Source organism: Schistocerca nitens, chromosome 10 (assembly GCF_023898315.1).
Source record: "Schistocerca nitens isolate TAMUIC-IGC-003100 chromosome 10, iqSchNite1.1, whole genome shotgun sequence".
Classification (NCBI taxonomy): domain Eukaryota; kingdom Metazoa; phylum Arthropoda; class Insecta; order Orthoptera; family Acrididae; genus Schistocerca; species Schistocerca nitens.
In genome coordinates this window covers 211,783,263-211,806,652 of record NC_064623.1, presented here as the reverse complement: position 1 = coordinate 211,806,652, position 23,390 = coordinate 211,783,263, and the positions used below count along the sequence as shown (strand labels likewise).

General features: G+C 47.0%; 1 protein-coding gene across 1 annotated transcript in view; it reads left to right on the top strand.

Annotated features, from left to right (window-relative positions):
* Positions 1–23,390, top strand: part of LOC126210449 (arylalkylamine N-acetyltransferase 1-like) — a 123,593-nt gene that overhangs the window by 84,764 nt on the left and 15,439 nt on the right. Inside the window, exons 3-4 of the mRNA XM_049939681.1 lie at positions 4,523–4,689; positions 18,030–18,154. Of these exons, the coding sequence (XP_049795638.1) occupies positions 4,523–4,689; positions 18,030–18,154 (292 nt within the window). The remainder of the gene's footprint in view (positions 1–4,522; positions 4,690–18,029; positions 18,155–23,390) is intronic.

Genomic DNA, 23,390 nt, shown 5'->3' with positions numbered 1-23,390 from the left:
CCAAATTCTGCTTCCGCCGATCCGCGTATTAATATGTCACGCAGCCAATGAGATTGCTGCTAACGTAGAATCTTTTCTCCTCGCGGATCACACTCGCGCAGTGATACATGAACTTGCGAGGTATTGTAACGAGTGTACAGACCTCCCATGTGTCAGTCTGCATTAGTCTGTACCAGTCTGTACGAGTTCTACATTTGTCTATACCAGTCTATACTCAAGTTTCAGTCTGCGCCTAGTAAGATTACCATATTCCTGTACATAGCCATGAAGATAAATGTATAGACACTTTGTCAAGTATCAGAGATATATGTGAGAATAAGATTAACGTACCACTACCAAAGGAACTTCAGATTGTCAATTGTAAATACCATCCAGATCAAAGTTAAGCAATTTTATGCTTGTTATTATTTTAATAAATGTGTGTGAAAATTAATCAAGTTCTGTTTAAAGTTGGTCACCGTCAATCTGCTACTGTAAGCGTGCAAGTGGCATTTCTATCGTCTGACCTAACGGCAGAAGATAAACACGCCACAATAAGACCACGAGACATATTGCTGACACTCGCCTACTTCGTTAGAGTGACAAGTCAAATAATCTGATGGTGTGTGTACTGAAGGTCTTACAGTACGAACACCACAGTGGCATACTGATCTCCACTCAGCAAACCGAGTACCGAACTAGAGTAATCACAAGAGTAACAGAAAGTTAACTGACTCGGTAACTTGAGTAGAGAACAAAATATACGTTCTGTTGTGATGGGAGTTTTCTTCCTGGTGTTGACTCTCACTATTTTCAAAGTCGTTCAGTGCCCAATGCTTCACTTTCTTCATTAATAAGCATTGAAGCCACAATAAGACTCCAACCTAAGTAACATCATGACTCATATAATTGGAGAAACTGAAACATAAACAAAATCAAGTTACGCAATGGTAAATCACAACCTACATCGTTAATTTGCTAAAACCAAACGCTACGCAGGAAAACCCACAGTCTTGAGCATCCAGATAATACCCAACAGAAGCAGCAATATAATTTCAAACAGAAGATACCGAGTCCACTGTGGCCGGTGTTACTGAACACACATCCTCAAAATTCTACAGCCAGTAACGCGTGTCGGTCGCGCCGTTTAAACAAAAGACGCCAACCTCACAACGGCCATGAGCTTTCTGCCAATCGCACAGTAAAACAACCGCAGCGCATCCATATAAAGCCAGTTCATAAACAAGAGAAACACAGGTACACATCCGCCAGCTGATCAGCGTTAAACTGAAGAAGTCTTTTCCAGGGACACACCAAATGATGCAGGAAGCCAGCGGTGATGAGTGCTTTAGTCGTACGATTCTGCACGAAAGGTTCAGACAGTTTAAAAGTCCAGAATGAGATTTTCACTCTGCAGCGGAGTGTGCGCTGATATGAAACTTCCTGGCAGATTAAAACTGTGTGCCCGGCCGAGACTCGAACTCGGGACCTTTGCCTTTCGCGGGCAAGTGCTCTACCAGCTGAGCTACCCAAGCACGACTCACGCCTCGTCCTCACAGCTTTACTTCTGCCAGTACCTCGTCTCCTACCTTCCAAACTTTACAGAAGCTCTCCTCGGGCGTGAATCGTGCTTGGGTAGCTCAGCTGTTAGAGCACATGCCCGCGAAAGGCAAAGGTCCCGAGTTCGAGTCTCGGCCCGGCACACAGTTTTAATCTGCCTGGAAGTTTCAGTTTAAAAGTCGCCGGACGGAAGTTAATGATGAACCTCGTTCAGGACGCCCTTCGATATCTACCGACAGCGCTCATATCAGGAACGTCAACGAAATTGTACGTTCCAATCGAAGACTGGCCGTCCGAGGGATTGCATAAAAATGTAACATTCCAGCTGGGTCCTGTCATGAAATCCTGACAGCATCTTGGAACGCATCGTGTTGCCGCTAAGTTCGTCCCACGGCTCATCAGTCAAGACCTGAGTCACCCGCTATTTGGTTGGTGCGTGACTATTGAACAAAAACCGGAATCACTGTGCCGCCTCATCGTCCATACTCTCCAGACGTGGCTCCTGCGGACTTTTTTTAACTTCCAAAGTTGAAAACCCCTTTGAAAGGACGAAGATTTGCAACGATAGACGGCGTTTCGCACGATATATACACTACTGGCCATTAAAATTGCTACACAACGAAGATGACGGGCTACAGACGCGAAATTTAACCGACAGGAAGAAGATGCTGTGATATGCAAATGATTAGCTTTTCAGAGCATTCACACGTCCTCACATGAGGAAAGTTTCCAACCGATTTCTCATACACAAACAGCAGTTGACCGGCGCTGCCTGGCGAAACCTTGTTGTGATTCATCGTGTAAGGAGGAGAAATGCTTACCATTTTTTCGGATGAATCCAGGTTGTTTACAGCATCATGATGATCGCATCCGTATTTGGCGACATCGCGGTGAACGCACATTGGAAGCGTGTATTCGTCATCGCCATACTGGCGTGAAAATGTAATCACATGTTGGTTACACGTCTCGGTCACCTGTTGTTCACAATGTCATTGATAAAGGTCGGATTGTACGCTATCGCGATTGCGGTTTATCGTATCGCGACATTGCCGCTCGCGTTGGTCGAGATCCAATGACTGTTGGCAGAATACGGAATCGGTGGCTTCAGGAGGGTAATAAGGAACGCCGTGCTGGATCCCAACGGCCTCGTATCACTAGCAGTCGAGATGACAGGCATCTTATCCGCATGGCTGTAACGGATCGTACAGCCACGTCTCGAACCCTGAGTCAACAGGTGGGGACGTTTGCAAGACATCAACCATCTGCACGAACAGTTCGACGACGTTTGCAGCAGCATGGACCATCAGCTCGGAGACCATGGCTGAAGTTACCCTTGACGCTGCATCACAGACAGGAGCACCTGCGATGGTGTACTCAACGACGAACCTTGGTGCACAAATGGCAAAAAGTCATTTTTTCGGTTGAATCCAGGTTCTGTTTACAGCATCATGATGGTCGCATCCGTGTTTGGTGACATCGTGGTGAACGCACATTGGAAGCGTGTATTCGTCATCGCCATACTGGCGTATCACCCGGCGTGATGGTAGGGGTGCCATTGGTTACACGTCTCGCTCACCTCTTGTTCGCATTGACGGCACTTTGAACAGTGGGCGTTACATTTCAGATGTGTTACGACCCGCGGCTCTACTCTTCATTCGATCTCTGCGAAACCCTATATTTCAGCAGGATAATGCACGACCGCATGTTGCAGGTCCTGTACGGCCTTTCTGGATACAGAAAATGTTCGACTGCTGCCCTGGGCGGCACATTCTCTAGATCTATCACCAACTGGAAACGTCTGGTCAATGGTTGCCGAGCAACTGGCTCGTCACAATATGCCAGTCACTACTTTTGATGAACTGTGGTATCGTCTTGAAGCTGCATGAGCAGCTGTACTTGTACACACCATCCAAGCTCTGTTTGACTCAATGCCCAGGCGTATCAAGGCCGTTATTACAGCCAGAGGTGGTTGTTCTGGGTACTGATTTCTCAGGATCTATGCACCCAAATTACGTGAAAATGTAATCACATGTCCGTTCTAGTATAATATATTTGTCCAATGAATACCCGTTTATCAAGTGCTTTTCTTCTTGGTGTAGCAATTTTAATGCCCGGTAGTGTAATAAGAGGCATACTGCTGTGTTGGCAGAAGAGCCAACACCGTGTTGCTAGAGGAGGCCGAAATGCACGCGTTTAATTACACGCAGACTGGCGTGAGGTCTGGAGCAGTTAATTGTAATTAATATAGCCAATAAGATACGCTGTTGCTGGAATACTTAACTTTAATCCATAATCGGTGTACATCGCTCTTGACGGTACAAAAGTATTATCTCAATATAAATTGGTAATGGCGCCTTGCTAGGTCGTAGCAAATGCCGTAGCTGAAGGCTATGCTAACTATCGTCTCGGCAAATGAGAGCGTATTTGTCAGTGTAGCATCGCTAGCAAAGTCGGCTGTACAACTGGGGCGAGTGCTAGGAAGTCTCTAGACCTGCCGTGTGGTGGCGCTCGGTCTGCAATCACTGACAGTGGCGACACGCGGGTCCGACGTATACTAACGGACCGCGGCCGATTTAAAGGCTACCACCTAGCAAGTGTGGTGTCTGGCGGTGACACCACACATACCACGAGTGCGTCCGAAGTGGAAAGGGCATTGGGACCGGCGTATCAATTGTGGAGAAGAGTATTCAGAAGGAGACCTTGCACAATAAGTAAAAGGTAATGGTAGAAAAATTTTGTGGACGAAGTTCCGTAATTTTTTGAACAGACCTCGTAGGTACTTCATGTTAAGATCCTTGAGTTAAAAGTAGGACAGTGTGTCTTTTTTTTCCTTCATGACAGTGCATCAGCCTGTTACCAATCTGAGAAGTTCCTGGGCGTCCCAAAAGTAGTTTCTACAGAGAAATCTTAATTTTTATCCCCATTATTCCTGCGTGCCAGCTTGATCTATGGAACACGGCTGTGATGGTGGACTTTTTGGCAGGACTGTCGCTGCAGGCAGTGGACACGGAGAGCGGGAATTTGTTGGGAGTCAGCCTCAGTCGTCTGCACCAGCCGGGGCTCGAAGCAGAGGCCGTGAAGAGCGCCGAAGCGTGTCCGGACCCTACTTTCCGCAAGATTCTCAGGCTCATCGCGTTTGTCGACCTCCAGGTTAGTTCACAAAGTCACGGTCTACCTGCACCCTGAGAGTCTATGCCAACAGTAAGGTGCTGAGCCGCGGCGAAGGCGCCATCCAAATGAGCACAACATAAAACATTCTGCTGCTGGGAGAATGGCGTCACCAGTGGTCGATGCTACGTTCTACAATATGTTGTCTTACATTTGCATATTGCACTGGTTCTGGTCGTTTCAAAGTGTTAATCTTGCCTTTTCCTCTTTCCTGTCCTAATGTGAGCCGGCCGAAGTGGCCGTGCGGTTAAAGGCGCTGCAGTCTGGAACCGCAAGACCGCTACAGTCGCAGGTTCGAATCATGCCTCGGGCACGGATGTTTGTGATGTCCTTAGGTTAGTTAGGTTTAACTAGTTCTAAGTTCTAGGGGACTAATGACCTCAGCAGTTGAGTCCCATAGTGCTCAGAGCCATTTGAACCATTTGTCCTAATGTGAAAAATCATGTTAGCATTGTCACCTTAAAATATGTTTTCTTTGTTATTACGTAAGTTATTTTATGAGGCATACCTTGTCCTTTGACAGAATATCTTTCTTTTATTTAAAACGCAAATTTATAATATACAGAACAAAAGCATGGAAATATTACAAACACATTCTAAAGTAACTGAAATCCTTAACTTCGTCGAATTAGTGGTCCCCGATTTTGATACTTAGTTTATTGTTAATCTCACTTCTGCTACTCCTCATGACTTTGGTCTTTCTTTTCTTTACTCTCAGACCACATTCTGTGTTCGTTATACTGGTCATTCTATTCAGCAAGTCTTGCAATTTTATCTCACTTTCACTGAAGATAGCTTTTGTGACGGCCTTCGTAGCGACAACACTTCGCTGTAGAAACGGCCTACGAAGTCACCGCCACACTTTTAATAGCGGGCCGACCGGTCCGCTGGAACAGTGAACAGAAAGATGAAAACCCAAACACTCGGATTAAATGAAAGTCGGTACTTATCTTTATTAACGACGATACAGAACACAGTGGTGAAGATGGTCTACAGAAATCTGTCTAGTTCGAGTCGGAGCGGCTTGGTCAGCGTCGGCTGACGACAAACAGCAACTCTGCTGTGATGAACACACAACTGACTAGCAGGTACACAATTCGGTGGCGAGTCTACAACTGAGCGGCGAATCCAGAACTGTCCTAGCGCTCGCGACTCCAGCGCTTAAGAAGCCAGAAGCCAGCGGTGGCGCGCGCAGACTTGCGGCGATTTCCTGTATCGCTGGCGCTGCTTATGCGGACGGCGTCCGGACTTTGATGCTGCCAACCTTTTTGGCAGCGGGCTCGGTTGGCATTACTGGCTAGGATATAACACTCCTCCCCCCCCCCCCCCAAATCGCCGCACCGTCGTTGAATAATGACGTGGCGAGCGTCGACGGCGGGGGAGGGGTCTGGCCGCAGGCGTAGCAGAAGAGACCGGGGCGGAGACTGTTGTCGGTGGCAGTCCCCGGTCCGCACCCCAGCATTGGCTGCGCGGGGCCTCGGGAAACACCGACTGAAAACCGAGGTCAGGGTGCACGCCTGTGACCACGGGCGCAGCTTCTGGTACTGGACGCGACGGGGCGTCGGGACCCACGAAGAGAGGCAGCGTCTCCTGACGCTGCGTCGACGGCTGCTGAGTGGGCGCCGGACAAGGCGCTGCGGTGTCAGACGCCTTGGGGGTGCCCAAGGAAAGCGGCTGCAGGACAGGCTGCACAGCCACCGCTTGGGAAGGCGGCCCGGCTGAGGGGTCGACGTCCATCAGCTCCGAAGGCGGTGGCGACTGAAGAGGGACCGCAGGCGCCGGAGCGACCACCCAGGGCGCTCCCGAATGAAGCTGCGCGGGAGGCATCAACGGGACGGGCTGTCGGCGTGGTAGCGGCGACGGCTGCTGCTGCTGCCCTGGGGGCGGCAGCGAAGTCGGAAGGCGCGGCTGGAACCCGCCGCGGACCAAATCTGTGGACAAAGAACGAGCGGCAGAATCCGGGCGGCCAGCGCGGCGCAACTGGTTCTGATGCCTCCTGTGCATCCCAGTAGCACCTTGAACAGTATAAAAACCGCGACCCTGGACACTTATCACGGTACCACGTTCCCAACGACGGCGACCGTGATAAACTCTGAAAAAAACGGCGTCGTTGCGCTGAAAACGCGTGCGATGCTCAGAAGCGGCGGGTCGATCCGGGGGGTGCAACAACCGTAGTAGGGTGCGATGACGACGGCCGTGGAGAAGCTCCGCAGGCGAAGGGCCGTCGCGTGGCGTGGTCCGGTACGACGACAGGAACGTGATGAGGGCCTGCTGACGAGAGTGCGTAGCACGAAGGCGGTCCATATGATCCTTGAATGTGCGTAAAAAACGTTCCGCTGCACCATTCGATTGAGGGTGGAACGGCGGAGTAAGAACATGGCGAATGCCATTGGCAGAACAAAAACTTTCAAATTCGGCAGAGGCAATTTGTGGACCATTGTCAGACACTAAAACTTCTGGAAGACCCTCAATACAAAAAATTGAAGTCAACGCCTGTATAGTTTGTGCAGACGTTGTAGACTGCATGGGCACAACAAACGGAAAATTACTAAATGCATCTATCACGATGAGCCAACGAGAATTCCAATATGGACCAGCGAAATCAATATGTACTCGCTGCCAGGGACCGGCAGGGCGTGCCCACTCAAAATAGCGTTGAGGCGGAGCAGCTTGGTGTTCGGCACACGTCGAACAATCTGTAGACATCTGCGTAATCTGCTTATCAATGCCGATCCATGTACAATGACGGCGGGCAAGCTGCTTGGTACGGACCACTCCCCAATGACCTTGATGCAACAAGTCGAGGACCTTGGATTGGAGCACTTGGGGAACCACTACACGAAGCTGGTCATTCTCGGTGCGTAACAGCAAAACTCCGTGCGAAACAGACAACAGATGACGTTGCGGATAATAGCGACGAACCACAGGATCCGATATGTCCTTTGCCTTGGACGGCCAACCACGTTGAACAAAACGTAATAGTAAACTCAGATGAGGATCCGTAGCTGTCTCACGTGCCACCTGACGATAATCAATCGGAAAATCCCGGAGGGACTGATGCTCATCGGCGTCAATCTGATGGCAAGAGTCGTCAGAGGAATCGAAGACCTCATCCGCAGCAATCGGCAAGCGAGAAAGCGCGTCAGCGTTTGCATGCTGAGCTGCAGGGCGATACAGTATCTCATACTGGTATTGTGATAACAAAAGAGCCCAACGTTGTAGTCTCTGAGCTGTCCGCTGAGGAACTGGTTTAGACGGATGAAACAGTGACGTCAGGGGCTTGTGATCTGTTACTAAATAGAATGGTCTACCATAGAGGTAGTGATGGAATTTTGTGACACCGAACACAATAGCCAACGCTTCCTTGTCCAATTGGCTATAATTACTCTGAGCTTTGTTTAGCAATTTAGATGCGAACGCAATAGGACGTTCGGTGTTACCGACTCGGTGAGACAACACAGCACCGAGGCCGAAAGAAGAGGCATCACAAGCTAACACCAGAGGCTTGTTAGGGTCGTAATGGACCAGACAACGATCATTCAATAAAGCCTCTTTAAGCTGCTGAAAGGCTGATTGGCAATCAGCTAACCACACAAACGGAACATTCTTACGGCGGAGACGATGCAACGGTGCAGCAATCTGTGATGCATTAGGTATAAACCTAATATAATATGTCAATTTGCCAAGAACTGCTTGCAATTCATGCAGATTGCGAGGGGCGGGCAAATCACGAATAGCTGCTAAATGTGACTGGGAGGGATGAATGCCTTGAGCATTAATAACATGTCCCAGATACTCCATCTCCGTAAGGAAAAATGAACATTTATCGATGTTGCAACGTAGGCCTGCCTGAGACAACACTGTAAACAAACACTCCAAATTACGGAAATGTTCAGCAGGCGTCCGACCGGACACAACAATATCGTCTAAATAGTTGCAACACGAAGGCACATTAGCCAAAAGTTGGGACAAAAAACGCTGAAAAACAGCTGGAGCTGACGCAAAACCAAAAGGCAAACGCAGAAAACGGAACAACCCCAACGACGTGTTTATGACAAAATACTGTTGTGATTTGAGACCTGAGTTTCTCCTGGCGTATACAACTTTCAAATAACTTCCGGGAATTCAGCCAGGTAACACTTTCAGCGACCGCCGATATTTCGGCGGGAGAACACCCCGCCATTTTCAAGGCAAACTGCAACGGACAGGCGGCGTGCATGCAAATTTAATACCTCGGTTCTGCGACAGAAGCAGGAAAGATAACACACACACTGAACACTAGTGCCACCAAAGATGACCAAAGTCAGAGCTATCGATAGTGAGACTATGAATTCACAGGTGAGGCAGCATTGACTCTGTTCCTCTGTTTTTTGACAAGGGAGAGAGCCGGATTCCAAACAGAGTTTAAACAGAAACCTCCATCCCTGTTAACGAGGTTGCTCGCTAGTTTAATCTCAACTGCCTCCTTAATGACACTGTCCCAATAGCTGGACGTGCATGCCAATATCTCGGTGTTATTATATAACATGGGGTGACCAGTATCCAAGCAATGTTCGGCAATAGCAGATCTATTTGGCTGCTGTAATCGTGTGTGCCGTTTATGCTCAGTACATCTGTCCTCCACGGTCCTGATAGTTTGACCAATATATGCCATACCGCAGCTACAGGGAATACGATACACACCTGCCTTACGCAATCCAAGATCATCCTTAACGCAACTCAAAAGTGCTCTAATTTTAGATGGAGGTCGGAAAACACATTTCACATCGTATTTCCGTAAAATACGACCGATCTTATTGGACGTGTTTCCTACGTAAGGCAAAAAGGCAGTAGACTTAGGTGTTGACTCAGAATTATCATCAATCACCCAATGTACAGTTGGTCGATAGCGCAACGCACGTTCAATCTGTCTATCACTATAACCATTTTGACGAAATGTAACTTCAAGATGGGACAGCTCAGCTGGCAAAGTCTCAGCGTCAGAAACGACATGTGCCCTGTGTACCAAGGTACGAAGTACCCCTTCACGCTGAGCCGAATGGTGACAACTATTAGCTTGTAAGTACAAATCGGTGTGAGTACGTTTCCTGTAGACTGCATGTCCCAATGATCCATCATCCTTCCTCCTAACCAACACGTCGAGAAAGGGAAGGCAACCATCCTCTTCCACCTCCATCGTAAAACGAATGTTCGGGTGGATCGAGTTCAGATGTTCTAGAAAGACATTCAAATTCTCCCTACCGTGAGGCCAAACAACGAAGGTATCGTCAACGTATCTAAAGAAACAGGCGGGTTTTAAAGGCGCCGACTCCAATGCACGTTCCTCGAAGTCTTCCATAAATAAATTTGCGATCACAGGAGACAACGGACTACCCATCGCAACTCCATCTGTCTGCTCGTAATACTGGTCATTAAATAAAAAGTAAGTGGATGTCAACACATGCCTAAAGAGATTAGTTAAATCAGTACCAAACCTGGCTTCAATTAACCGCAACGAATCAGACAGAGGAACACGAGTGAAGAGAGAGACCACATCGAAACTCACTAAAATATCAGAGTGAGTAACATCGGCGCTCCGACATATCGTGTATCCAAGCATCTTGCTTCTCTGTTGAGTCCACAAGTAGGACAGTGTGAACATCATATCAGGAACTCAGCTGATTTTTTACGTCGTTTGGAGGGACTGAGGCTGAATGACTCTGATATTTTAGTGAGTGCTTGGATACTGGTCACCCCATGTTATATAATAACACCGAGATATTGGCATGCACGTCCAGCTATTGGGACAGTGTCATTAAGGAGGCAGTTGAGATTAAACTAGCGAGCAACCTCGTTAACAGGGATGGAGGTTTCTGTTTAAACTCTGTTTGGAATCCGGCTCTCTCCCTTGTCAAAAAACAGAGGAACAGAGTCAATGCTGCCTCACCTGTGAATTCATAGTCTCACTATCGATAGCTCTGACTTTGGTCATCTTTGGTGGCACTAGTGTTCAGTGTGTGTGTTATCTTTCCTGCTTCTGTCGCAGAACCGAGGTATTAAATTTGCATGCACGCCGCCTGTCCGTTGCAGTTTGCCTTGAAAATGGCGGGGTGTTCTCCCGCCGAAATATCGGCGGTCGCTGAAAGTGTTACCTGGCTGAATTCCCGGAAGTTATTTGAATACTGTTGTGATTGCTCGTCGAGGGGCAATTGCAAATATGCTTCACGGAGATCCATTTTGGAAAAGAAACGAGCTTCCCCTAACTTATCCATCAGCTCGTCCGGTCTAGGCAAAGGAAAAGAATCAATGACAGTCTGAGGATTAACTGTCGACTTAAAATCAGCACACAAACGTAACTTGCCAGACGGTTTCTTTATAATAACTAAGGGAGAAGCCCACTGGCTCGCTGAAACGGGTTGAATAACACCGTCGTTTTGCCAACGACGAAGTTCATCTTCTACAGGTGCCCGGAGGGCGTGAGGCACTGGACGAGCACGAAAAAATCGAGGCTGAGCATTATCTTTTAACGTAATATGAGCGGCAAAGTTCGCAGCACAACCGAGTTCGTCTTTAAATATGTCACTGTATCGTTTACACAAATCGGTGATGCTGTCTTGAGGAACAACAACAGAATTAAGTTGCAACACATTGTCTTGGATAGACAGGCCAAACTAGTCAAAACAGTCTAATCCGAAAATGTTTACACTGTCTGTAGCGCGGAGCACTGTGAATGAAACTGTTTTTGCGTTGCCCCGGAATGTGGCTGGCACGCTACATACACCTAACACAGGAATGTGTTCGCCACTATAAGTAGCCAAAGAATGTTTTGCCGCTGAAAGTTTAGGGCGGCCGATAGCCGCATACGTAGCACTATTGATGAGAGTCACAGACGCACCAGTGTCTAATTGAAAATTGAAGGTCTTATCCTGGATGCGTAGCTTCACAAATAGTTTATTACACTGTCTCTGGATCGGTGCAGTGGAGGCGGAAGACACAAAATCAGCGCGTTTAGCGCGTGTTCGCTGCTTACGACAACTCGTGGGTTGGGCGGGTGGAACAACTCCCGCTTCACTTGCAGTCTGTTCATTACTTTTTACAGCGGTTGAATTACGCTTGGGTCGCATAGCAGAGGGCCGGGTGGGTGGCTTATGGCGAACAAGTTTATTACCCACACGAACCGTGGAAGAGTCTTTAAACGCGACCGTCTGGGCGGACTGGCTTTGAAGAACATGAATATCCATGGGCTGGGCAGCACTAGAATTGTTCTTGCGTTTACGCAAACAAACAGTCTGGATGTGTCCTTTCCTTTGACAAAAGTGACAAACCGCGTTTCTTAACGGGCAACGTTCACGAGGATGAGCAAGAACACACTTAGGGCAAGACTTAAGTCTATCATTTTGCACACGCGGCTGACGAATGTGTTTAACATGACGCGGCCGGCCAGTGTTTACAGTGGGCGTGACATAACTTGCTTAGCACAGGCAATTTGAGAAATACATGGCTGATCTAACTCACACTCAGCATAGTCAAAAGTATCTTGGGCTTCAATAATGTTCATCACAGTCTCTAATGACGGGTCAGGCAACTTTAAGATAGCAGCACGAATACGAGAATCTGCAATGTTTTGAGTAATAGCGTCGCGTAACATGGCATCACTGTAGGAAGCTCCACACACACAATTCAATCGGCACTGACGGGTGAGGCCCCGTAAATCTGTTAACCACTGTTTATTAGATTGATGTGGCAGTTTCTTTAATCTGAAGAACTTGAATCTGGCCGCTGCCACATGAACTCGCGACTCGAAATGCTCAGCAAGCTTAGTAACAACAACGTCATAGTCTAAAGCTTCTGGCTTGGATTCCGGGAACAACTTACAAAGTAGTCTATAGACTTCCACGCCTGCAGTGGAAATTAAATAAAGCTGCCGCTCATTACCTGTGATTTTGTAGACTGACATGTGCGCCTGCAACTGCGCGAAATATTCTTGCCATTCTTCTCGTGATGCCTCAAAAGCACGAAAAGGCGGTGCTGCCTGTGCTTGTTCCTTTTGTGGTGGTGGAGTAGCCGCTTGTTTGGCGATTGCTTCCACCAGACTTTGTATTTGCTGACTCTGTAACAAGATCAACTGTTGTAATTCGGCAGACATAGTGAACACAAAATAAACCAGCCTCCAAAATTCTATCTCAAGAAACAAGTTGAACCAGCCCTGCACACGAGTTCGGAAGTCCTCGTCGCCAGTTTTGTGACGGCCTTCGTAGCGACAACACTTCGCTGTAGAAACGGCCTACGAAGTCACCGCCACACTTTTAATAGCGGGCCGACCGGTCCGCTGGAACAGTGAACAGAAAGATGAAAACCCAAACACTCGGATTAAATGAAAGTCGGTACTTATCTTTATTAACGACGATACAGAACACAGTGGTGAAGATGGTCTACAGAAATCTGTCTAGTTCGAGTCGGGGCGGCTAGGTCAGCGTCGGCTGACGACAAACAACAACTCTGCTGTGATGAACACACAACGGACTAGCAAGTACACAATTCGGTGGCGAGTATACAACTGAGCGGCGAATACAGAACTGTCCTAGCGCTCGCGACTCCAGCGCTTAAGAAGCCAGAAGCCAGCGGTGGCGCGCGCAGACTTGCGGCGATTTCCTGTATCGCTGGCGCTGCTTATGCGGACGGCGTCCGGACTTTGATGCTGCCAACCTTTTTGGCAGCGGGCTCGGTTGGCATTACTGGCTAGGATACAACAATAGCAATGCCATCGGCGAATATTACCGCGGATATTTTTTCAGCCGGAATTTCAATCTCACTCTTGAAACTACTTTGTTTCTGTCACTTCTCCTTCGATGTACAAAACGAACACTAGGCGCAAATGGCTGCATCCCTACCTTAGACTCTTTTTAATCGGTGCTCTTCTGTCTTCACCTTCCATTCTTATTGTTCTCCGTTGATTCCTGAGAATATTATGAATTACTCATCTTTCCCTGCAGCTCGTATATATTTTCCTGATGATTTCCAATATCTTGCAGGATGTTACGAAAGCGCTTTTTAATTCGCAAAGTCCAGTGAAGGAGCCTTAATTTGTCCTAAGCCTTGCCTTCGTTATAGATCGCCAAGTCAGAACTGCGTCTCTATCTTAGCCTTTTCTAAAGCCAAACTGGTCATCCTCGAAAAGATCTTCAGTTGTCTTTTCCATTCTTCTCTTAGTAATCTTATCTGCAAACTAGATGTAAGAACTGTTAAGCTGATTGTGCCATAGTTCTCACATTCATCTGCCTTTGATATCTTTGGGATTTTGTGGGTGATAATCTCCTTGAAGTTCGATGGTAAGTCTCCAATCTCATGTATCCTCCGTACTAAATTGAATAACGGTATGGTTGCCTCTTTATGGAGGTATGTTACCTATTATCGTCTGCCTTATTTGATAGCAAGCCTTCCAGAGCTCTGTTAAGCTCTGGCCCTACTGCTGGATAACTTATATCTTCCACAGTGACGCCCATTTCTTCTTGTGACACATCATCAGACAGTTGCTCCCCGTTATAGAGGCCTATAGTGTTCTCTTTCCACCTGTTCACTCACTCCTTTTGTAGTGACATCGTCGCCACTCTCCCACCCTCGACGCCACTGTGCAGCCTTGTACCAGGGAAGCAAGAGTTATGGTTGGCTGGTATCTTGTTTCTACAACACAAATGCACACGTGGATCAACATGGTTTTTTTATTTACACGAACAGATAGCTGCTACTTAACTTTAATAGAGCCCATGTGTTGTGGTACAAGCTCATCAGTAAATAGTCCTCTTGCAGACAATATCGGTAATCTTGCTATTATACAAATCTGCTCACTAGTCTCGTCAGTATGCACAGTGGCAACCTGCGATGCGAACTGACAGATGCCAACTGAAATAGTCAGTAAGACAGTGAGCTATTGACTGAGCGACTGAGGTTCCTCAGTTTTTTTGTTTAATTGTATTTAAATTCCCCATCGGGGCGGGCTGGCAGGAGCCTATGCGCTGCTCTTCACCGAAAGACAAAGAACAAACAATAGAAGACATTTAAAAATAACAAAGAACAAGACATGGTGAACATAGATATAAAAAAAGGGGAGTATCATGGAAGACAATAGACAAAAAAGGGGCGACTGTAAAATGTAGATAAAAAGCGTAAAAAAGTAGTGCACACAAAAACCACACACTGGGACAATTCAAAGAACACAAGGCGCAGTATGACCGGAGCATAAAAGTAACGACAGATGGCATAGCACATAACAAACACTGTCAGTAATGCTAAGTACACGGCCAGCACACAATTAAAATCACACCTCTCGACGCACTAAACACAACACTGACAATGATCAAAATGGAGGATCTGCCAGGCGCAAAGAGATGAGGGAGAACGGAAGAAGTGAGGAAGAGAGGCGGGAGATGGATGGGGGGCGCGCTGAAGAGGGCCAGGTAGGGAGGGATGGGGGAAGGAAAGAGGCAAGGATAGGAGCAGGGTCTCAGTGGGAGGGGAAGGAGGAAAATCCGCTCTAGGAGGAGAGGAAAAAGGGGACCCTGGGGTGGGGGGGGGGGACAAGGCCAGGTTATAGTTGGAGGGAAGGGTAGATGTCACGGCGAAGTTCATCATCTGGGAGGGGGAGGCGCTGGAAATTGCCCTGATGAAGGACATGGAGGGTGTGGAGGTGCAGAGAGGGAGGGATACAGCGATAGAGGCGTGGCAACAGGCGGGATGTGGAGAGGAAGGAGGAAACCAGGAGCTGGGGGGATCAAGCCTGCAGACAATGTAAAGGATGCAGAGATGTTGGAGGAACAGGAGGAGGTGAGGGAAGGGGATAAGTTCATACAGGAGCCGTGTGGGGGAAGGAAGGCGGATGTGGAAGGCAAGGCAGAGTGCATGGCGTTCGAGGATTTAGAGGGCCTTGTAAAAGCGGGTGGGGGCAGAGATCCAGGTGACATTGGCATAACAGAGGATAGGACGGATGAGGAATTTGCAGGTGTGGAGGATGGTGGAAGGATGCAATCCCCACCCCCCCAGTCAGTGGCGATGGCCTAAATACTCGCGGTCGAGAGGGCGTTGGTGGCAGATTGCTTGCGAGTGTGTCTTTGGCCTGTCTCGTGATAGGCACACATTGATCGAGCGCCTACTATCGATCTTCGCACTACATATTTGCTGAGCGGTGCGCTGGAGACAGCTTACGCCAGCACACCATTTTCTTCCACTCATAATATGGAGGCTCTTCTTCATAAATTCAGGTTGTCAGACTTTTCTGTATGCTGAATTTGTCCTTCTGACAACCAATTCCTTTCCTATTTGTTCACATGTTTCCTGCAGCCATGTCGCTGTTGCTTCCTCACAATAATTAGTGACTTTATTCCTGCATTGTAAGGCAACAAAGCTAAGAAATATTGTGCATGTTCTTCTTATTAATTTTTCCTCTGTTCAACGAATTATATTTTGTGTAAAGAGTATAAGTGTACACACTTTTATATGTGGAACCTTAATATGTATATGCATCAGTCTGCTGTTTTTTTCCTCACTCTGTGCATGAAACAATCTCCCCACAAACATGTAACAAACTTTCCGACCTGATGTTTTCTGCACAATCGTAAAGGCAGTACTGATTGTAACTGGACTTCTTCTGTCAACACAGACTGCCTGTCCACACCTCAACACCTGACCTGATGCCTAGGATAATCGCTTACTCTTGCCACATGTACTTGGAGACACTATTCAACCAAAAACCATACGAAAGGTAATCACTACTGGTCATTAAAATTGCTACACCACGAAGAGGACGTGCTACAGCCGCGAAATTTAACCGACAGGAAGAAGATGCTGTGGTATGCAAATGATTAGCTTTTCAGAGCATTCACACAAGGTTGGCGCCGGTGGCGACACCTACAACGTGCTGACATGAGGAAATTTTCCAACCGATTTCTCATACACAAACAGCACTTGACCGGCGTTTCCTGGTGAAACGTGGTTGTGACGCCTCGTGTAAGGAGGAGAAATGCGTACCATCACGTTTCCGACTTTGATAAAGGTCGGATTGTAGCCTATCGCGATTGCGGTTTATCGTATCACGACATTGCTGCTCGCGTTGGTCGAGATCGAATGACTGTTAGCAGAATATGGAATCGGTGGATTCAGGAGGTTAATACGGAACGCCGTGCTGGATCCCAACGGCCCCGTATCACTAGCAGTCGAGATAACAGGCATCTTATCCGCATGACTGTAATGGATCATGCAGCCCCGTCTCGATCCCTGAGTCAACAGATGGGGACGTTTGCAAGACAACAACCATCTGTATGAACAGTTCGACGACGTTTCCAGCAGCATGGACTATCAGCTCGGAGACCATGGTTGCGGTTACCCTTGATGCTGCATCACAGAAAGGAGCGCCTGCGATCGTATACTCCACGACGGACCTGGGTGCACGAATAGCAAAACGTCATTTTTTCGGATGAATCGAGGTTCTGTGTGCAGCCTCATGATGGTCGCAACCGTGTTTGGCGACATCGCGGGGAAAGCACATTGGAAGCGTGTATTCGTCATCGCCATACTAGCGTATCACCCGGCGTGATGGTATGGGGTGCCATTGGTTACACGTCTCGGTCACCTCTTGTTCGCACTGACGGCACTTTGAACAGTGGACGTTACATTTCAGATGTGTCACGACCCGTGGCTCTACCCTTCATTCCATCCCTGCGAAACCCTACATTTCACCCGCATGTTGCAGGTCCTGTACGGGCCTTTCAGGATACAGAAAATGTTCGACTGCTGCACTGGGCAGCACATTCTCCAGATCTCTCACCAATTGAAAACGTCTGGTCAATGGTGGCCGAGCTACTGGGTTGTCACAATACGCCAGTCACTACTCTTGATGAACTGTGGTATCGTGTTGAACCTGCATGAGCAGCTGTACTTGTACACACCATCCAAGCTCTGTTTGACTCAATGCCCAGGCGTATCAATACCGTTATTACAGCCAGAGGTGGTTGTTCTGGGTACTGATTTCTCAGGATCTATGCTCCCAAACTGCGTGAAAATGTAATCACATTTCAGTTCTAGTATAATATATTTGTCCAATGAATACCCGTTTATCATTTGCATTTCTTCTTGGTGTAGCAGTTTTAATGGCCAGTAGTGTATAATTATTTGTCTGCAAATGTCGTAAATTCTTATGTAATGTAGTTTAGTACACTGTCCTCAATCGCTAATAGAAATAGGTGCACTTATTATACCCTGTAGAATCCCTGTTGCAGTCGCAGTTAGAACATTTTGAACGCCTGGTGTATCTAGCGTTCGGTCAAGCTGAGATGCACTTTCTGTGACTACAGGTCTCGGAGAAGCTGCGCAGTCTGTTCCCCGAGGCGGACTTACGGCAGGTTGAGGTCCAGGTCGTATCTGTGGATACAGCGACCAGGGGCCGAGGAGTCGCCAAGGCTCTCATAGACCACACGAGGTAAGCATGAAATGCATCACACTATATTGGGGATGTCCCAGACATGTCAAACACAACACAAGGTGTAAACCACTACACACTGGCGCTGCAAAGCTCACATAGACCAACCAAAACCAACCTCTTCATCACAGAATAGCACTTTCACCCAGAGACATCAATCATTTGCTGGATGTATTCCAATCCCTGTCTTCCCCTACGATTTTTGCCCTCTACAGCTCCCTCTAGTACCGTGGAAGTTCATGTCTTAATAAAAATTTTATCATTCTATGCCTTCTTCTGGTCAGTCATTTTCTGGATGATTCTGCGGACAACCTCTTCATTCCTTATCTTATTGGTTCACCTAATTTTTAACATTCTTCTATAGGACCACATCTGAAACCCTTCGCCGGCCGCTGTGGACGAGCGGTTCTAGCCGCTTCAGTCTGGAATCGCGCGACCACTATGGTCGTAGGTTCGAATCCTGTGTGATGTCCTTAGGTTAGTTAGGTTTAAGTAGTTGTAAGTTCTAGGGGACTGATGACCTCAGATGTTAAGTCCCATAGTAATCAGAGCCATTTGAACCATTTGGAAATCCTTCGATTCCTTTGTTTTCCGGTCTCTCCAAAGACCGTGACTCATTTTATCGCAATTCTACGCTCCAAACGAACATTCTCAGAAATTTCTTCCTCAAATTAAGGTGACGTTCGATAGTAGAGGACAGTTTTTGGCCAAAAAATCCCTCTTTCCTCGTGCTAGCGAGATTTTTATGTCCGCCTTGCTACGTCCGTCGTGTTTCACTTTGTCTCCAAGGTGGCAGAATTCTTCGTCTCTTTTTAGGTCTCGAATCCTGATGTTAAATTTTTCGTTATTCTCATATCTCTTTCCCTTTACTTTCATCTAACTTTGATTTATTCTCAGTGCATTGCATGTACTCATGAGACTGTTCATTCCATTCAACATGTAGTCAGACACTTACACACTTTCATTGATGATAGCAATCTCATCATCGGGTTTTGTCATCCATATCCTTCCGCCCAGAATTTTAACCCTACTTCTGAAACTTACTTTGATTTCCATCATTGCTTCTTCGATGTACGGATTGAACAGTAGGACAAAATATTGCATCCCTGTTTATGGCCTTTCAAATACGGCCACACCGTTCTTGGTCTTTCATTCTTACTGTTCCCACTCGGGTCTCGTCCGTATTGTATATTTCTCGCCTTTCTCTAATACTTATGTTACTAGGAATTTTCGACATTTTGCACCATATTACATTCATGTTCATAAAAAACAGATCACCTTGAACGATTAGAGATAGGACGTTCATATTCACAGGACGTGTACATTGGTATGTTCTGCAGGAACGATTAACATTTCAACCATGTTGGCCCACGGGTTCAAATCCAACATCGATATCCAGGCGCAACGCAACCTACCGATAAAATGTGCCTGCGTCTCTCGTTGTGGGTACAAATAGAAGGTAATGGACCAGAGTGACTTGAGCAGACGCTCAACGTATGCGCGAACCGTATCATCAAATCAGTGAGTTTCAAAGAGGGTGCGTTATTAGCATGATAGAATGTGATGCATCCATCCGGGAAATTGCTGCTCTTGTGGGACAAAGTGTTTCGGCAGTGTAACGAGTGTGTGCAGAATGGTTCACGGAAGCTCGTAGAACAGGTCGTGATGGGCCAAGTCACACCACAGAGACCACCTCATCCGAATGGCATTACAGGACAGATCTGCATCCTCCTCGGCTCTGGCGCTAAAGTACAACAGCGCAACACATCTTACAGAATCAGGGGTGACAGTCCGTCGCCGTTTATTACGGCATGGGTTACGTGCGCGTCGTCCACTTCTCCGTCTACCTTTGACGAATGTGCAGAAACGTGCTAGACGGCTGTGGTGTGTGGAACGACGTCTCTGGGGAGAGGCATCAGATCCGACAGTGTGTTCGGATGAATCGAGGTTCTGTTTGTTTGAAGATGATGGCCGCATTTTGGTTCCCTACGGACAGGAGGAGCAGCATCACAGTGCCTGCATTCGCACAAGACACACGGCGCCAACTCAGGGTCATATGGTTGAGGTCCAACTGGGTACAGCCACAAACCGCAGTTGGTGCGTCTCCAGTGCGACCTACGTGAATGACATCCAGCTATCCGTAGCCATACCCTTTCTGCACAACACCCCAGACGCCATTTTTCAGCAAGACAATGCACGACCACACGTTGCTGCACGAACATATGCCATCTTGGTGTCAAAGATGTCACCCTTCTGCCTTGGCCTGCCAGATCACCAGACTTGTGGCCAATTGAAAATATGTGGAACGTGCTGAAGCATCAGTTGCAGCACTGTGACCCAATGCCAACCGCCATAGATGAACTTTGGAACCGGATGAGTGCAACATGGATGGCTGTACCACAGGACGCCATTCGCGCCTTATACGTGTCGAAGCTATCACGCATGGAACAAGTTATCAGGGCCATGGCAGACCTGTGCCCACTAGGCAACAGGACACGTGCTGAACCCAGGTGACTGAAACGCTAATCATTTCTGCAGAACATACTAATGTACATGTCCTGCGAATATGAACGTCCTATCTCCACTCATTCAAGGTTTTCTATATTTTATGAACATGGTCTCTGGTACCTTTCCATTTAATACAGCCAAATTGATTTTCTCATGAAACAAGTCCTCAATTTTATTTTCCTTTCCAGAGATCATGTAATATAAACATTAAGATTTTGGTCACTATACAGTCGAGTTGCTAAAGACCGTATAATGTAAATGTAAGGTCTCGGTCGTTACACAACCAGTGCAAAAATGCTCCTGTTGGAGGAAAAAAAAGGCGAATGTGCTCCTGTTTATTAAAAGACTCCGAATGAAAAGTGGGGTACAGGATGCCTCATTCTACCTTCCTCATCATCTTTTAAAAACGTTCCCAAAATTTTTGGCATGTGTATATATTCACGGTCTTTTGATACGCAACTCACTTCTGACTTTCGCAGGCTCCCCTAAATGCAACTCGCTTACACGAACTAGTCCATCGCTATAACTCTCTCATCTCATCCACTCCCACCTGCCCATGCTCACTCACTCATTCAGCCCAACTTATTGTCGTTGTCTCTTTGCGTCTCTCTTAAAGTCACTGTCTCCTGTCTCACAACCACAGACTCCTTCGTTCTGTCCACCTACTACTATCTCCGTTCACTGTAACTGTCTCTTTCTTACTGCTACTGTCTCATTCATTCCTTCGCACTGCTGCTGTCTCTTGTGACTGTCACCGTCCCTTGTCACTGTCATACACTTTGTCTTTCATCATTACTGTCTCTCGACCACTTTTAGTTTCTCCTGCTCTTAACTCCTGTCTGACTGGCACTGTCTCCTTCACTCTTGTCCTGGCACTATTCTGTCACTGTCAACTATGTTCCACTGGCATTGTGTCCCATTCTTTCTCTCACTCTGTCGTTGTCTCACTGGCTCTTCCCATACCACATTCACTGTGCAGTATTTTTCAGTATTTGTTACTTTTCTGTCTCTTTCCTTTGCCACTGTCTCCTCTCGCAGCCCAAAAATTAGCGAATATGATCGCATGTCAAAATTTTTAGCAAAAGTTTTAAGGTTTGAGGAAGTCAGATGACCTAAATGGTACGCCACTTTTCAGTCAGAGTCTTTTCATAAACAGAAGCATATTCGCCTTCTTTTTTTTGCTCCAGTGGGAGCAATTTTCCACTGGTTTCTTTCCTTTCCCTGCTAGAGTAGGGCAAGTCACTGATATGAAAAGAACTTCATGGGTTAGTAAAATATTGCTGATTTACTTGCGTGAAATTCAAATAAAGCAAAATTATATAATTTACACCTTACACATTATACCGGATTTTTTGTGCTTCATTACTACAATATGGGTTTGCCAGAATCCTTCAGATGACAACGGAGACACTTTACAGTATATTTTTCCGCACTACGTCGCTCTATAAACCACATTTTCAACTCACACAGAATTTTACTAGCGAGCGTATTTTACGTGTATATCTACGGTAACCAATGAGCGAGGTGGAGCAGTCGTTACCACATGGACACGCATTCGGGAGGACGGCGATTGAAACCCGAGTCCAGCGATCCTGATTTGTGTTTTCCGTGATTTTCCTAAATGCCGGGATGGTTCCTTTGAAAGGGCAAGGCCGACTTTCTTCGCCATCCTTCTCTAATCCGATGGAACCGATGACCTCGCTGTTTGGTTCCGTCCCCCAGATCAACGAGTCAACGAACTATGGTAACTTAGAAACCTCTGTATCTCGGATACGGATAGAGATATCAAGAAAATTTTCAAGATTATCCGAGATGGGGATCTTACATATATGGCGTAAAACTTTCAGCCACTTGCTGTGCGTAGCAGTCTTCGAATCTGCGGCTCGGTTTTCGTTACAGAATAGCATGTTTTTAGAGTTTTCTCATCAACCACCCATGAACCTACAGGATGCCTCCATAAGCCTGTTAAGGTGCGCCGTAGACCAGATGAAATGGAAAAAGAACCAGTCGATTTGTTTGATCCGCCTAAGCTAGAGGAAGTTTGTAATATTCAGACTTTGATCATGTACGCAGGGTAGTTACAGTAAGGTATACAATTGGTCCCTAGCCCAAGGACTCTGCAAAACGCTGCACCCTACCTTTCTATCAGCAGCAGAATCCGAGGTATGGACCCTGGAAATATCTCGTTTCTTGTGCGGCGTTTTGGAATATATTAGGTAGCGCATGCTGTCACATGCGTACCGAAATGGAGCTACCAAATATCTCATAGACCACACAACTAGATACGGTTAAGACCATTACACAAGAGGGTTGCTATAGGTACCGTTGACCACAATACAATAAAAAAAAATATGCTACAAACTGCTGTTCCGCATGAAAATACACTCGCCGGCTCAACGGTGGGTTCTTTGAACGATGATGGACCGTATGCCGAACGTCCCGAATTGTTGTTTGTTACTCAGTGATCACGACTCACTGCCACGATCGCGAGGAGAGAATATGGAGATAGCTGTAGATACGCCTTGGCTCCTATGAAAGCGATGCTCTATCGCCTCTGTGGATGAAAGTTTCAGACACAGGTTTCCATCTGGAATCCTCTATAATCTCCAATATTTTTCGGTATGCAGGAAAAAAATAATAAACTACAGATGGAAACCCATAACCGAAACCGTCATCCATAGAGGCAATAGGGCATTGCATTCATAGAAGACAAATCTTCTCCATTAAC